Below are 13,981 nucleotides of genomic sequence, written 5' to 3'. Positions count from 1 at the left end.
TATTGATATAGCAGTGTTATAACAATATAATTATGTAGCAATGTTATAATGATATAACAGTGTTATAATGATATAATGTTATGACATTGCAGTGTTATAACTATAATGATTTAGTAGTGTTATAACAATATATTGATGTAGCAGTGTTATAATGACATTGCACTGTTATAATGATGTAGCAGTGTTATTTCAATATAATGATAAAGCAGATTTAGAATTAAGGATGAAATGATTCATCAGTATATTGATTCAGTGATTCTTTTGCTGTACGTTGCTTACATTATGCAAGTTATATTAATCTTCAGCAGTCATCAATAATTATTATTCACCTGAGACAGCTGTTGCCTGCACAGTCACGAATTTTTGTTAAAGAAAATGAAAAAGACTGTTGATAACACTCTCCTTCTGTAACACAAAGTGACATGGTTCATAATCTTGCCCCCCACGACAATTCCATAGTTATTATCTTATCCCAGCATAAAGAAGATATTCCAAATGTGCTCCACATGTATAGTGAAGTATTTTATTTATCATTTAATAAACACTTTTATACATTAGTTTCTTTGTTGATTTGTATCTTGTCTACTCTGGTCGAATTTGAAAGCCCCTACTGGTGTCATGCATCGAAATATGTTACAATGAATTCTTTTTGGTGGTTATTGTTTGTTCTGGTCCAGGGTGAATACTAACCACCAATCAGAACTCAGTGTAGTTTATTAAATGCATGACAAACAGGAAGTACTGGCAAGGTAACTGAGAAACTTAGTGCAAAAGTGGTCATTAACTGATCTATAAAGTACTTAAGCAGAGATGCTGCCAAGGTGCAAAATTTGTACAAAGTTGCACACTCTGACAGCAGTGATGTGCAAGAACTGCAAATTAGTTGAAAGCTGCACATATGATAATGTACTCAGCACAGTATACAAATTTTATATAACCATTCTCCATGCTTGTGATGATTTAAGTCATACCAGTAGATGTAGCATTTGTCGTGACATCTGTTTTTCAGGTAGATGACTATTTATATGTCCGAGTTTTTCTTTTTTTGACATGAATGGTTGTTAAACTAAATTTGATTGGCACACTGTGGCCTGAAACAAGCATTATGTGTTAGTTTGAACCTTGTGCCAGTGGAGTTTTACAAATGCGTGTTTGTTTAAATTACCAATTACCCAGAAAACCCAATATGGCTGACTTCTGTCATGGTCCATTTTCAGATGACAATTGAAATTGGCAAATCCTGGCTGATAAGTTATGATGACAATAATGTTTAAGGTTCTGAAGTATATCTGATTACAGTTGAACCTGGTTATGTTGCCGGCCTAGGGGTTTGCCAAAAAGCGTCGAGATAACCGATGATCGAGATAAACGAAAACCAATATGGCGGCAATATATTAACATGTGCTTGAAATTTCTTTATGTACATGATGTGCGTTAATAAATGAGAATGTACATGCATGTGTTTTTGGAGGTTTTTTTACACAACAGCGTTGCCGCGATTTGTTTGATGAAGCGATCGGCATGCTATAAAACTGTACATACATGTTTGCTAACAACAAAAGGCATATGTGCACCAACTAACAGCAGAGATTTACCAGTATACAATACAAACCACCGTCGATTCTCGATACAAACCTTTATTATATTCTCCAACATTGCAAACACAAAGATCGCTCACAAAATCACAAAAAACGTGCGGGGTGTAGTTCGTTTTTACAAAAAGCTAACCAGTGTCAAAATTAAATTTGCGAGTCATTTCACTCTGACACAGCTCTGAAAAGTATCGTACACGCGGTTACTATGGTTTCTTTACAAAGTCTAAAATGCTTTGTTGCTTTTTGCCTTTAACAGTCTGCTTGAAAATAAATGCTTCAATATTATTTATGCTGTCTAAAACAGTTTCATCTCCTACAAAAGAACCATACCGTCAAATTTTCTGTAGCATTTCTACCACCTCACCAGCTGAGGGAATTGGTTCCAAATCTTCATCCGCATCTTCTTCATTTTCTTTGTCATTGCCGCATGCAGATGTGCTTGCCTGTGCTGACTGCACACTTGATACAATGTCTTCATCGGTGATCACGCCATCAGTAACGACGTCTTTGTCGATTTCTATGTAATCTCGGAATTCCTGGACAGTGATGGCTAACTCCTGTGCCTTCTCTTCCAAGATAGCATCTGTAAGGCTTGATTTTTCCGCCACTTCCGCGAGTTCTTCTACGGCTGCACGGCACTGTGCCTGAAACTCATCATTGGAAATATCCTGAATGACGCATTGCATCCAGCAGTTTGAGATTGTTTCCTTCTTCACGTCATTCCAGGCTGATCTCAGGAAGTTCATTGCATCTAGAAGGGAAGGGGTGTACTGTGCCTTCTTTTCATCATGGAGCAGGTATTGGCGCATCAACATTTTCCTGTAGTACACCTTAAGCACATGGATTATCCCCTGGTCCATTGGTTGGAGCTTACTCGTTGTGTTAGGTGGGAGGTAAAAGATCTTAATGGCCTTGAGACCAGGAACATCAGGATGAGCTCTACAGTTGTCCACGATCAGTGCCACCTTCCTTTTCTCTGCTTGGAACTTCCTGTCCCACTTTTTTCACCCATGCACTGAATAGATCTCCTGTGATCCAGGCACTTGGCTGGCCATCGTAATCACATTGGAGAACTTTGGTCTGCTTAAAACATGGGATTCTTGGACTTTCCTATAACGTAGAGCGGGAGTTTTTGGCTTCCATCCATGTTAGCAGCAACTAGCACTGTAAGTCGGTCCTTCGACTTTTTTCCACCGTGACAAGCCTCCCCATGAAACGCCATAGTCTTGTCTGGAAGGCATTTCCAAAACACCCCAGTTTCATCAGCATTAAAAATGTTCCGAGTCTCATAGGTATCCAAAATTGTGCGCATTTGAGTCTTCAGCCATGAATCCACTTGTTCCTGTTGAACCGCAGCGCTCTCTCCACAAATTGCTTTGAAGACAATGTTGTGCCTCTTTTTGAAACGATCCAGCCACCCCTGACCTGCTTTAAAGTCAGGGTGTCCTAGCTTTGCAGCAAGGATGTCCGCCTTCTCCATCAGCAAGGGACCATTGACGGGAAGGTTTGTTGCTCACGTATTTGTGAACCATTGAAACACTGCATCGTCAACATCTTTGTGCTCAGCCACTCTAAGTTTTTTTCTTGCTGGATCAAAGACAGACTTCTCGTACATTTGCTTTATCACGTTGGCCTTCTTTTTCCATCCTGAAATGGTGTTTGCTGGAATGCCATGCTGACGACTAAGGTCTGCCAGTTTTGTTCCTTTTTCTAGCTGCAGTATGATTTCATACTTTTTCTCTATTGACTGATTGTCCAGTTTTCTCTTAACACCTCCAGACATTTTTAGAAGGGAAAAAATAAACAGAATAGCTACAGCATGTTATCCTTCAGACAAGATCAACAAGAGTGAGTGAACTGTCATTGGAGTGAACGACCATACGGACCGTGATCACGTGCTACGTGAACTCAGCAAATGCGCAGTGAACCAAGTACGATCATTTTATTGGTTAGTCCAAAGCAAGCATAAACGTAACCAATTGCAAGAGGTAAATTAAAAAATCAAAAGACCGTGTTCTTGCAAAATAGGATCTCCATTCCCACGAAAGAAACTTACACGAGTCAACACCTGGCAATATTGGACCGTATATATTACTGTAGCATAAGTTAACACCCAATATAGGGATTCTTTCACTCCTGTATTTTGAGAAATAAATAATTATTTTTAATTATGCAAAACTTGTTTATTTGTTGTTTGCTATTTCTTCTTGCGGAGTTTAAGTCTCTGTAACCGTAACACGGGATTGATGGCAAAAGGAAAAGATCAATGAGTAAAATGCACAAATATTATTTACACCGCCTGAATTTATGTTTGGTGACATACTTCTTCTTCAAAATATCACAGCCAGTTGTAAATTAATTGACAAACTTTGCCTTGATACATACATCGTAGAACATCTGTTTTAACTTTTTATCATATCTCAGCCAACAAACAGAAGGATTAGCCATTCCATTAATTTTATCTGTTCTATTCGCGTCTTCAAAAGTCGGCCAGTTGTAGGTATAGTACGGTAGCATGATTGACTGTCACAGCATACAGTACTCGGCCCAGATGTCAGCATAAGCAGATTATGATGTAACAATGCACTGCTAAGATGGGGTTGTCGATACAAACAAAGGATCATTTGTGTACTGATTGATTCCAATGCATTGCTTAGTCAAGTTTGTGGCTTCCTTTCGTTCTCCCTTTTAATTTATCCAGTCCAAATCCATGATTGTTTGTACAAATTAAATAACCAAAAAGTCTGTCGCCAAAAAAATCGCCAGATGGGACATTTTTGTCGCCAATAAGGGAAAAAAATCGCAATTTGCGACATTGGCGAAGCCCAGGACGATCCCAGGCCATGCATTGGATTGGTACACGTGGTAATTACTGAACACTTACCCAATTGTTTTTACAACTAGGAATGAAAATCGTGAAACGTGAATATTGACCGCAATAATCGTCCTTCAATATCACACACTGTACCATTTGTTCGTGTTAAAAAATACTTAGATAAGACGCCCACTAATATAAGACACACCCTGGGTGAGGGGTACGTAAAACTTTGTATAAGACGTGTCTTATATACGCGAAAATACGGTAGTGAGATGGTGAAGTGGCATCGATAACTAACATTTTCAAAAGCCGGCGATTGGTCATGGGGATCGAGATAACCGACGTTAAGTGGCAAATTTGGCCTTCTTTTGTGCTCGAGATATTAGGGTTCGGTGACATAAAAGAATTGACATAACCGATGAGAAAATTCTAAGACAAAGAGAGAATTTGGCGGTTCCACTTCAAAAACGTCGAAATAATAGGGTTGGCGAGTTAACCGAGGTCGAGATAAGTGGGTTCGACTTATTGGAGTTGGGAGAGTGTTAATAGACCAGTGATGATTTTTAGCAAAAAAAATGGTTTTATATGTGAGTCTGATATACATGCTAAATGGATAAATATAGATGTTAGGCCAGTTTTTTTGCATCTGAAGAAAGTACAGTGTGATATATTTTGTTGGTATTCATCCCACTTCCACACTCGAATAGTTCTAGATAAAATTTTCTTGGGACTAGGAAAATGAATTATTTCTTCTGCTTTGAAGATAACATCATAATGCCATCCAAGTTTAAATGAGAGCTGAAATTTGTAGTAAGATGTTTAGAAAGCATTATGCAGTGCAAAAAAGAGGCCTAAGTGAGTCCTGCATCTGAATAAATGGAACAGCCTTGAATGATTCAATGGAACAGCCTTGAATGGCCCAAAATGATGAATATAAATGTCTGAAAACCAACAGATAGCCTGTCTAAAAGTATTTTTGTTATTTTGTCATGGATGCGAATGGCATATAAATAATAGTTAAGTATATGTATGTATGTAATCTGCATTCTGGAAATACAACACACATAAAAGGGCACCATGTACCACTGTCAGACCTTCTAAAGATGGAAAGACCATCAAGTTCATGTGTGTATCAGTAATATATATTGGCTGTGTAACATGAATCATATTGATTTGTGGCACATGTGTATCATTTCACCCCTAGTTATAATGATGTAGCAGTGTACATCTACTACTTTGATAATAGTTTATGAATTCCATCACTTTAAATACACCTCAGGAAATATATGTAAAGAAGAATATATAGGTAATAATGAAGGGTTACATTTCAAGAAAAAATTAACAAGGGAGAACTGCTCCTTGTGAATGAACAAATTAAAATATTACACACAGATATACAGAGAATATTTGCTTATATTTAATGAATATTAAATATATTTTGCCTCATGAGTGGAAAACTAAAGTATTTACAGAATTGTCAAAACTCTTTATCATGAACAACGATGAATACCTCGTATCAGAGAATAAGTGGGAAAAGATACAATGTTCTTATGATTTATAAATTTTATGTACAAGTACGCATCTGTTTCTAGATAAAGTTGCAGTAGTTCCCACCACTTATTCATCAACAGGTTTTGCTTTATTTTTTTAAGGCATTTGAGTCAGAACAGCAGAAATGGAGTAGTAGTGGGACCAGAGCTGGGACACGGGCTAGTCGACACATTCAGCCAGAAGAGTCATCAGCATATGGCATTGAGCCTGGTGAGTCAGATCAGGGTCTATTCGAAACTGAGTGATTGTGCGAGTCACTCTCATTTCTTACAAATTGAACCAAAAGTCAAAATAAATTATGAAAATTATGCATTATGATTTTTTAAGTCCTACCTATATTTCTTCTTTAAATCCCTACTACATTCAGAGAACATCCCACCTTTTTTTTCAAATGCAGGGGGAATTTCCCATCTAAAATTTCAGTTCTAGAATAGATCTTGGTTAGATTCACATTGCTGCATATAAAAAATTGTACAATGGGATCTTTTAGCAGTGAAAATAATTCATAGATTTAGTAATGTCAAACTTTATCACTTTAAATATTGTAACCTTACAATTACCACAACTGTTGAAATATAAGTACACCAGAATAAAATCACTAAATTTTTGTCAGCAGAAATTACTCAATATATGTTTGCATATATGAAGACAAATTTTGCACAAGAATTATTCATGTCAATGTATAGAATAATTAATATGCCAGACTGGATTTAATTGTATAAAATCTGTGATAATATGACCTTTAATAAAGGACAGACAGAGTAGGATATGGGATAATACTGGCCCCTCATCAGATCCAAATAAAAGTTGTATTTCTAAATGAGGTCTCACTTTGCCTTAAATTCACATTTAATTTTTATCAAGGTGACACTTTTAATAAAGGAAAGTAGCCAGTACAAATCCAAGTTTTCACCACTGTTATGGCTACTTTTTTGTATATTATTTTTTTATTAAGGAAAAAAATCAGTATAAAGCAAACAGTTTTCTCAGCTTTTATGACTCTTATGTTTATATATAATTTGTTTAATAAAGGAAAGAAATCAGTACAAAACCAATGGTTTTTGCAGCTGTTGTGGCTCCTTTTTTGTGTATTAGTTTTTATTATAAAGGAAAACAATCAGTGCAAAGCCAGTGATTTTCTGAGCTGTCTTGACTCTTATTTTTGTGGATTGTTGGCGCTATGGCTAGCAATCCCTCAATGAGTATATTGCAAAAAAATAAATCACAAACTGTGTTTAATGCCAAAGATATACATCTTAAATTGTGTTTATTGCTATAAGACACGTCTTAAATTGTGTTTGTTGCCAAAACAATGTCTTAATTGATGAAAAGATGTCTTAAATTGTGTTTGTTGCCAAAACAATGTCTTAATTGATGAAAAGATGTCTTAAATTGTGTTGATTGCCAAAAAGATACATCTTAAATTGTGTTTATTGCCAAAAAGAAACGTCTTATAAATTATGTTTATTGCTGAAAAGATCTATTTTAAGTTTTGTTTATTGTTGAAAAGATGCACTTTACATTATGTTTATTGCAGAAAAGATACGTCTTAAATTATGTTTATTGCCAGAAAGAAACATCTTAAGTTGTGTTCATTGCTGAAAGGATGCATCTAAACTATGTTTATTGCCAAAAAGATACATCTTAAATTAAGTTTATTGTTGAAAAGATCCATCTTAAGTTATGTTTAATGTCAAAAAATACGTCTTAAATTATGATTATTGCCAAAAAGATACGTCTTAAATTATGATTATTGCCAAAAAGATACATCTTAAATTATGATTATTGCCAAAAAGATACATCTTAAATTATATTTATTGCCAAAAAGATACTTTGTAGATAATGTCTATTGCTGAAAAGATCCCTCTTAAGTTGTGTTTATTGTCGAAAAGATGTATCTTAAATTGTTTATTTCTGAAAAGATATGTCTTAAATTATGTTTATTTCTGAAAAGAAACATCTTAAGTTGTATTTATTGCTGAAAATATGCATCTTAAATTATGTTTATTGCCAAAAAGATACTTTGTAGATAATGTCTATTGCTGAAAAGATCCCTCTTAAATTATGTTTAATGCCAAAAAGATGCATCTTAAACTGTATATTTGCACACAGTATGCATACTAGCTATTAATCATGTCAATTAAACTTTGTTTTAGCTAATGTAATGTGCATAATTTACATTAGGTATGATTGATTTCCCTTGTCACCTATTTTTGTTTTTGCTTAAAATATTTTGCTTTTGTTTATAATTAGCACTAACTGATACAAAGACACAAAAACACAGTGATCCCATTCAAGAGTGCTCTTAAAATTTACTTATTTCAACTGCAAGAATGAACTTAAAGACCTAAATATTTACAGCATGTTTTTATGTTTTCTAATTTCGTGGTGTTTGTTTTCTGTAATAATATCATTATATATGTTTTTTATGTCATAGGTGTCTAATGTTGTAAAGCGCTTAGAGCTTCTAAAGATTAGGCGCTATACAAAGTCCTCATTATTATTATTATTATTATTATTATCAGAATTTTCCCAGAATTGCCCCAGAAAGGACATTTTATGTATGTCTTGGCCATTTTCATCACAAAGCTGTCATGCAAGCATTTTTTACATTAGTGATAGCCATATGTAGCATCATACAAAATATCAGTGCGTAGCATCATACAAAATATCAGTGTGTAGCATCATACAAAATATCAGTAATCAAAGATGTTTCATATGTATCTGGCAAGCATAAACCTTTTTTATTTCATGAACAATTCAATAAAATTATCCCTTAGTTTGATGATTGATCCCAAAATTGGATTATTTTATACCAGTATAAAGATAGAGAGTAGAAGAGCTGTAAACCATATGGCAGACATGTACAGTTTCCTCCAGGCTGTAGGCCAGAAAGCTGTAAACCATAAGGCAGGAATGTGCAACTTCCTCCAGGCTGTGGGCCAAAGAGCTGTAAACCATATGGCAGGCACATACAGCTTCCTCCAGCTGTGGGCCAGTTAGCATTTTTGAAATTCATACCATATGACATAAATATATAAATATAAGCAGATGATATAAAACCAGGTTGCCGCCAGATGTGGCTGCAGGTCATAGGTTGCACATGCCAGTCATATGACATGAAATACTTGTGCACAATGTATAGCATGGTTTTGTCACTGAACAGACCAAGGATGTAAATTTTGATATATTCACTGACAAAACATCTAGTGGGCAGGCAGTGGATTCTTATTTTGCATCAATTGGGTCTCGAGATTTAGGTAAAGGAAATGAGAACAGTGGGAAGGATTAATACATACCTGTTATTATCTTAGTACTACGATCCTGATTGATAGATAATGTCAAGTTGTTAGCATCAGAAAATCTGAATTATCACAAGACTTAAATGTCAAGGCATAATCCAGATTTTTTTAATGCTGACAGCAAATTGTTATCTGTCAAGATTGAATTATTATGATATTTTTGTTGTTATCTAACTGTCAAGATTGAATTACTATGATATTTTTGTTGTTATCTAACTGTCAAGATTGAATTACTATGATATTTTTGTTGTTATCTAACTGTCAAGATTGAATTACTATGATATTTTTGTTGTTATCTAACTGTCAAGATTGAATTACTATGATATTTTTGTTATATATCTGTCAGTTCTCAGATAATAATAAAATCACTGTGTTGAACTGAAAAGCATAATCCATTTCAACCTTTTTAATATGAACATCGTCTTAACTCCTGAATGAACCAAATTGCATTCTGATCAGCTGAGATGTGCATGCAGTATAAAAAATCATAAAACTAAAGAAATAGTTTGAAAGGAATAAGCATCAATCACAGAAAGGAAATAAAAGGAAACCTTTAACTGGCATTACAAAAGGAAATTTACCAGAAAAATTAGCCCAGAGCTGCTGCCTTGTTGTTTACTTGTGGTGAAGTACACAACCTTTTTACCATTACACCATCACACTGCTTTACTGTGCTGTAGGCAAAATACTGTATATAAAGACATGTGACCCTAAGAGGTTTCTTAGGGTAACAGTGCATGCATTGCTTACCAAAATGATAAATTCTCCTTTTCTTAATAAAACAAATATTTTTGTTGTTGTTGTTGTAGGGTTTGATGCCATTTTTTCAGCACACGATATGCTTTACATGGCGGTCAGTATTAATGGTGGAGGAAGAACCCGGGAAAACCCTGGAAGGAACCACCGACCCACGAGAAGCTACCAGCAAGCTTTCTCACATACCCACATTGGCTGAATCCGAGACTCGAACCCACGCAGACAGAGGTGAGATGGCAATGATCCGTAATGGAGAGTGCTTTAGACCACTCGGCCACTCTGGGCCCCAAATATTTTTGTACATGTCATTGCAATAAAAGTGGATTGAAGTGTACAGTATAATCTCTATCTTCAATAAATATGTCTTCAGGAAATGTTTCACTCAGTTTTAGTTGTTGTGTTATAGACTGCTGTAGACCAAGCTGTTGTCTTTAGTTTTCTGTATTGAAAAAGGATACTCTGAAGTAGTACATTAAATTCATCAAGTGGAAATGAATGAACCCTGATGCTGATAAGCATGAGGGGCAGAAAATAGCTGTTGTCCAAGGTCTGTGGTCTGTTGGACCAGCCAGTTTGTGACAATTGTATGGTTTAAAATATGGAATTTATCCCAAATCCAAACATTTATAGCTTAGACTTTCAGAATTCTGATAAATAAATCACTTTTTGACAGCACATGTTCAAAAAAAGCACCAATTTTTTAATAATTTAGCTTTTCTGGAACATTGGAAACATGATCTTGGCTGAGTTAATACACTGGGCAGAATGCAATGTTGTACATTATGGCTGACTTATTACACTGGTCAGAATGCAGTGTTTTGAATCATGGGGACTTAATACACTGGGCAGAATGCAGTGTTAGGCAGCACTTATTTACAGTTTCCTGGGTCTGCTAATCAGTTGTCTTTGCAAACATTTTAAATATTTGCTGAGAAGAAATTCTGGGGGCCAAAAATTGGCCCTTTTCCAGCCTTGTCCTTTGTAAAACCTTTTATGGCTTGAGAATATTGTGATTTATGCAGTAAGCAACATAATCATCGTATCAGACTGGTTAGCAAAGAGTACATCAGACTGGTTAGCAAAGAGTACATCAGACTGGTTAGCAAAGAGTACATCATGGATTCATATCTACAATTATAGTATTATTAAGAATTTCTTGTATCAATAATGCCTAAGATATTGATGTACAATAGCTGTATATCTATCAATAATGCCTAAAATATTGATGTACAATAGCTGTATATCTTTCAATAATGCCTAAAATATTGATGTACAGTAGCTGTATATCTATCAATAATGCCTAAAATATTGATGTACAATAGCTGTATATCTATCAATAATGCCTAAAATATTGATGTACAGTAGCTGTATATCTATCAATAATGCCTAAAATATTGATGTACAGTAGCTGTATATCTATCAATAATGCCTAAAATATTGATGTACAGTAGCTGTATATCTATCAATAATGCCTAAAATATTGATGTACAATAGCTGTATATCTATCAATAATGCCTAAAATATTGATATGCAGTAGTCATGTTTCAGTAATGCCTATGGATGGTGCTGGATAATCTAGATGACTTTTTGTCAGAATTTCTTGCAATTTTTGCAACAATGAAGTCCATACTTTTCATTTTCTAACAGGTTGCCACTGTCACCAAGGGGCATCTAACAGTCATCTTGTTAGTGTTTAAAATGAAATGGGAGTTTCGTTACTAACCTGGCCATTATACCTTGGTGGGCAGATCTTTTTATTAAGACAAAAAAATCTGGAGTGATTGTTGTCATTGATACAGGCTGTATAATTCCATAACTTTGTGCATTGCATCCTTTTGAACCCACGTACATAAACGTTCCACTGCTTGCCCTTTTTATTTTGTTCACTGTTTAGCTCTACTGGTCATAGATCTGTTGTAAATTAACCAATTCCTGTCCATCTGTTGGCACAAGATTGTTAACACAACTCCTTCTAAAGCACTTGGAGGATTTCCTTGAAACTGTACATGTATTCATCCCATGGTCTAGTTGCTCCTGAATAAAAATGATACTTCTTGGACATCTAGTATGATCGACATACTGGCCTTCTTGAAAATCTTGGTATTGCCCCATCATAATGGATGGTCTTGTCCACATGGAGTTTTCACCAAAAGACTTTTTATGATGTCCAGTTGGTTTTAAATGAAAATGGTGCTGATTATACACACAAAATGGCTACCATGACAGCCATCTTGAAAATGTTGTTATCGCTACTGCTTCTGATTGGATGGTCATATCAGATTGGGATTCTCACAAAAAGATTTGAGATGAAGTCCTGAATAAAAATGGTGCTGCTCTGACATGTAATATGGACATCATGCTAGCTGTTGTTAAGATATTGTTATCACAACTCTACTTGAACAGAAAGGCATATTGATGTTGAGGTTTCATCAGATGACCAGTTGTTCATGAAAATGGTGCCAATCTGATGCCCAATTTGCCATAGCAGCCATCTTGAAAATCTTGTTATCACTAATCCTGAATGGAATGTTATATCTTGAAGCATTGTTGCATTTAATCTCCAAATGGATGACTATATCAACATGAGGTTTTCACCAGTAGTCGTTTTATGATGCCTGGTTGGTACAAAATGAAAATGATGCCAGTTGTACATCAATATGGCTGCTACAGTGACTGTCTTAAAAAGATTTGGTCGCTATTCCATGTGAATGGACGATCATTATGACGTGAGGTTTTCTCTAAAAGATTTCTTATGATGTCTAGTTGATCCTAAATGAAAATGGTGCTGATCTCACATCCAGTATGGCCACCATAATGTGAAAATCTTATTATCCCTACACCTCCTGAATGGAAGGTAATATCAACAATGGATCATTACCTATAGACTCATAATCATGTATACTTTGTTTATTTAGTCCTAAATTAAAATGCTGATTAACTGACATCCATTGCAGTAATTTGAAAATAATGTTATCCCTGAATAATATCAGAGATGGTTTGAACACTCAACAGTTAAAACAAAGAAATGGTCTTATCTTGAATTCCTGTAAATTATGTTTGCCCAGTCATGCATCAGTCCCTTTGAGGGAATCTTGTTTTGAGAAATAGTAATCTGGGACATTGCAGATATTTGATGCAGATGACACAGTAGCTTTTACCTTGTATTTGTCACGGAAAATAAGATTTTTCAGGAACTGCAATAAATGCAAAAGAACAGCAGTTAGGCTTTACCCTGAAAAGATCCATTTGGTTTCAAATGCGAACAACATTGTTCTTGATGATACATAATCAGCAGCCATTGATGTGATGATGTCTTTACTAATGGATGTGTCCTGACTGTTTTTATGTAAATAAAGTAGGAAGTAAAATTACTGTACTTAGCTGACATATAACTCTGTAATGATAATTTTGCATTTATTGCAATTGTGGGATTGATTCATTTGTTGTACATTTCATGCTATGTTTTACTTTTTATGTATCAGCTGTTTTATTAAAACACTTTTAATACCGCAGGATACAGAAGCAGTAATTCTCTCCTTTGAACCCTCACTCAAATAAATGCATTTTCATTTCATTTCAAACAAACAGAACAGAAAAGGAAATGATGAACAAAAAAAAACCCACAAAAGCAGAATGAATGCATTTCTGTAAAACAAGGAGATGATAACTGAAATGGAAGCATGGATGTAATTCAGACGTGATGTCAACAGAATTAATTTGGAATGTTTGAAGTGTAAATGAAATGCAAACAAAATGCAGATGTTAAAATTATACATTAATAATTGTTATTGATATAGATTAGAAAATGCATTTTGCTGATGGAAAATAATTCTGAGACATCCTCATGCCAATATTCCACATCATCCTATGAGTTTCTTCATTGCAGCTTCATGTTTTACATTGGCTGTTTCAAATTATTGCAATTCTTGAAAATTTATAAAAACATTCAAGTATGCCTG

General features: G+C 35.0%; 1 protein-coding gene across 4 annotated transcripts in view; it reads left to right on the top strand.

The window, feature by feature from the left end:
- The window catches only part of LOC149773320 (protein mono-ADP-ribosyltransferase PARP14-like), a 151,012-nt gene that overhangs the window by 69,281 nt on the left and 67,750 nt on the right, over window positions 1-13,981 (top strand). For all 4 annotated transcript variants that reach the window (XM_089946452.1, XM_089946451.1, XM_089946450.1 and 1 more), the window contains one exon: window positions 6,066-6,174. In XM_089946452.1, the coding sequence (XP_089802578.1) occupies window positions 6,066-6,174 (109 nt within the window). The remainder of the gene's footprint in view (window positions 1-6,065; window positions 6,175-13,981) is intronic.

Source organism: Sinohyriopsis cumingii, unplaced genomic scaffold, assembly GCF_028554795.1.
Source record: "Sinohyriopsis cumingii isolate HCF-2022 unplaced genomic scaffold, ASM2855479v2 utg000673l, whole genome shotgun sequence".
NCBI lineage: Eukaryota > Metazoa > Mollusca > Bivalvia > Unionida > Unionidae > Sinohyriopsis > Sinohyriopsis cumingii.
Note: the sequence above shows the minus strand (reverse complement) of the source record. Positions and strands in the feature narration are given on the sequence as shown.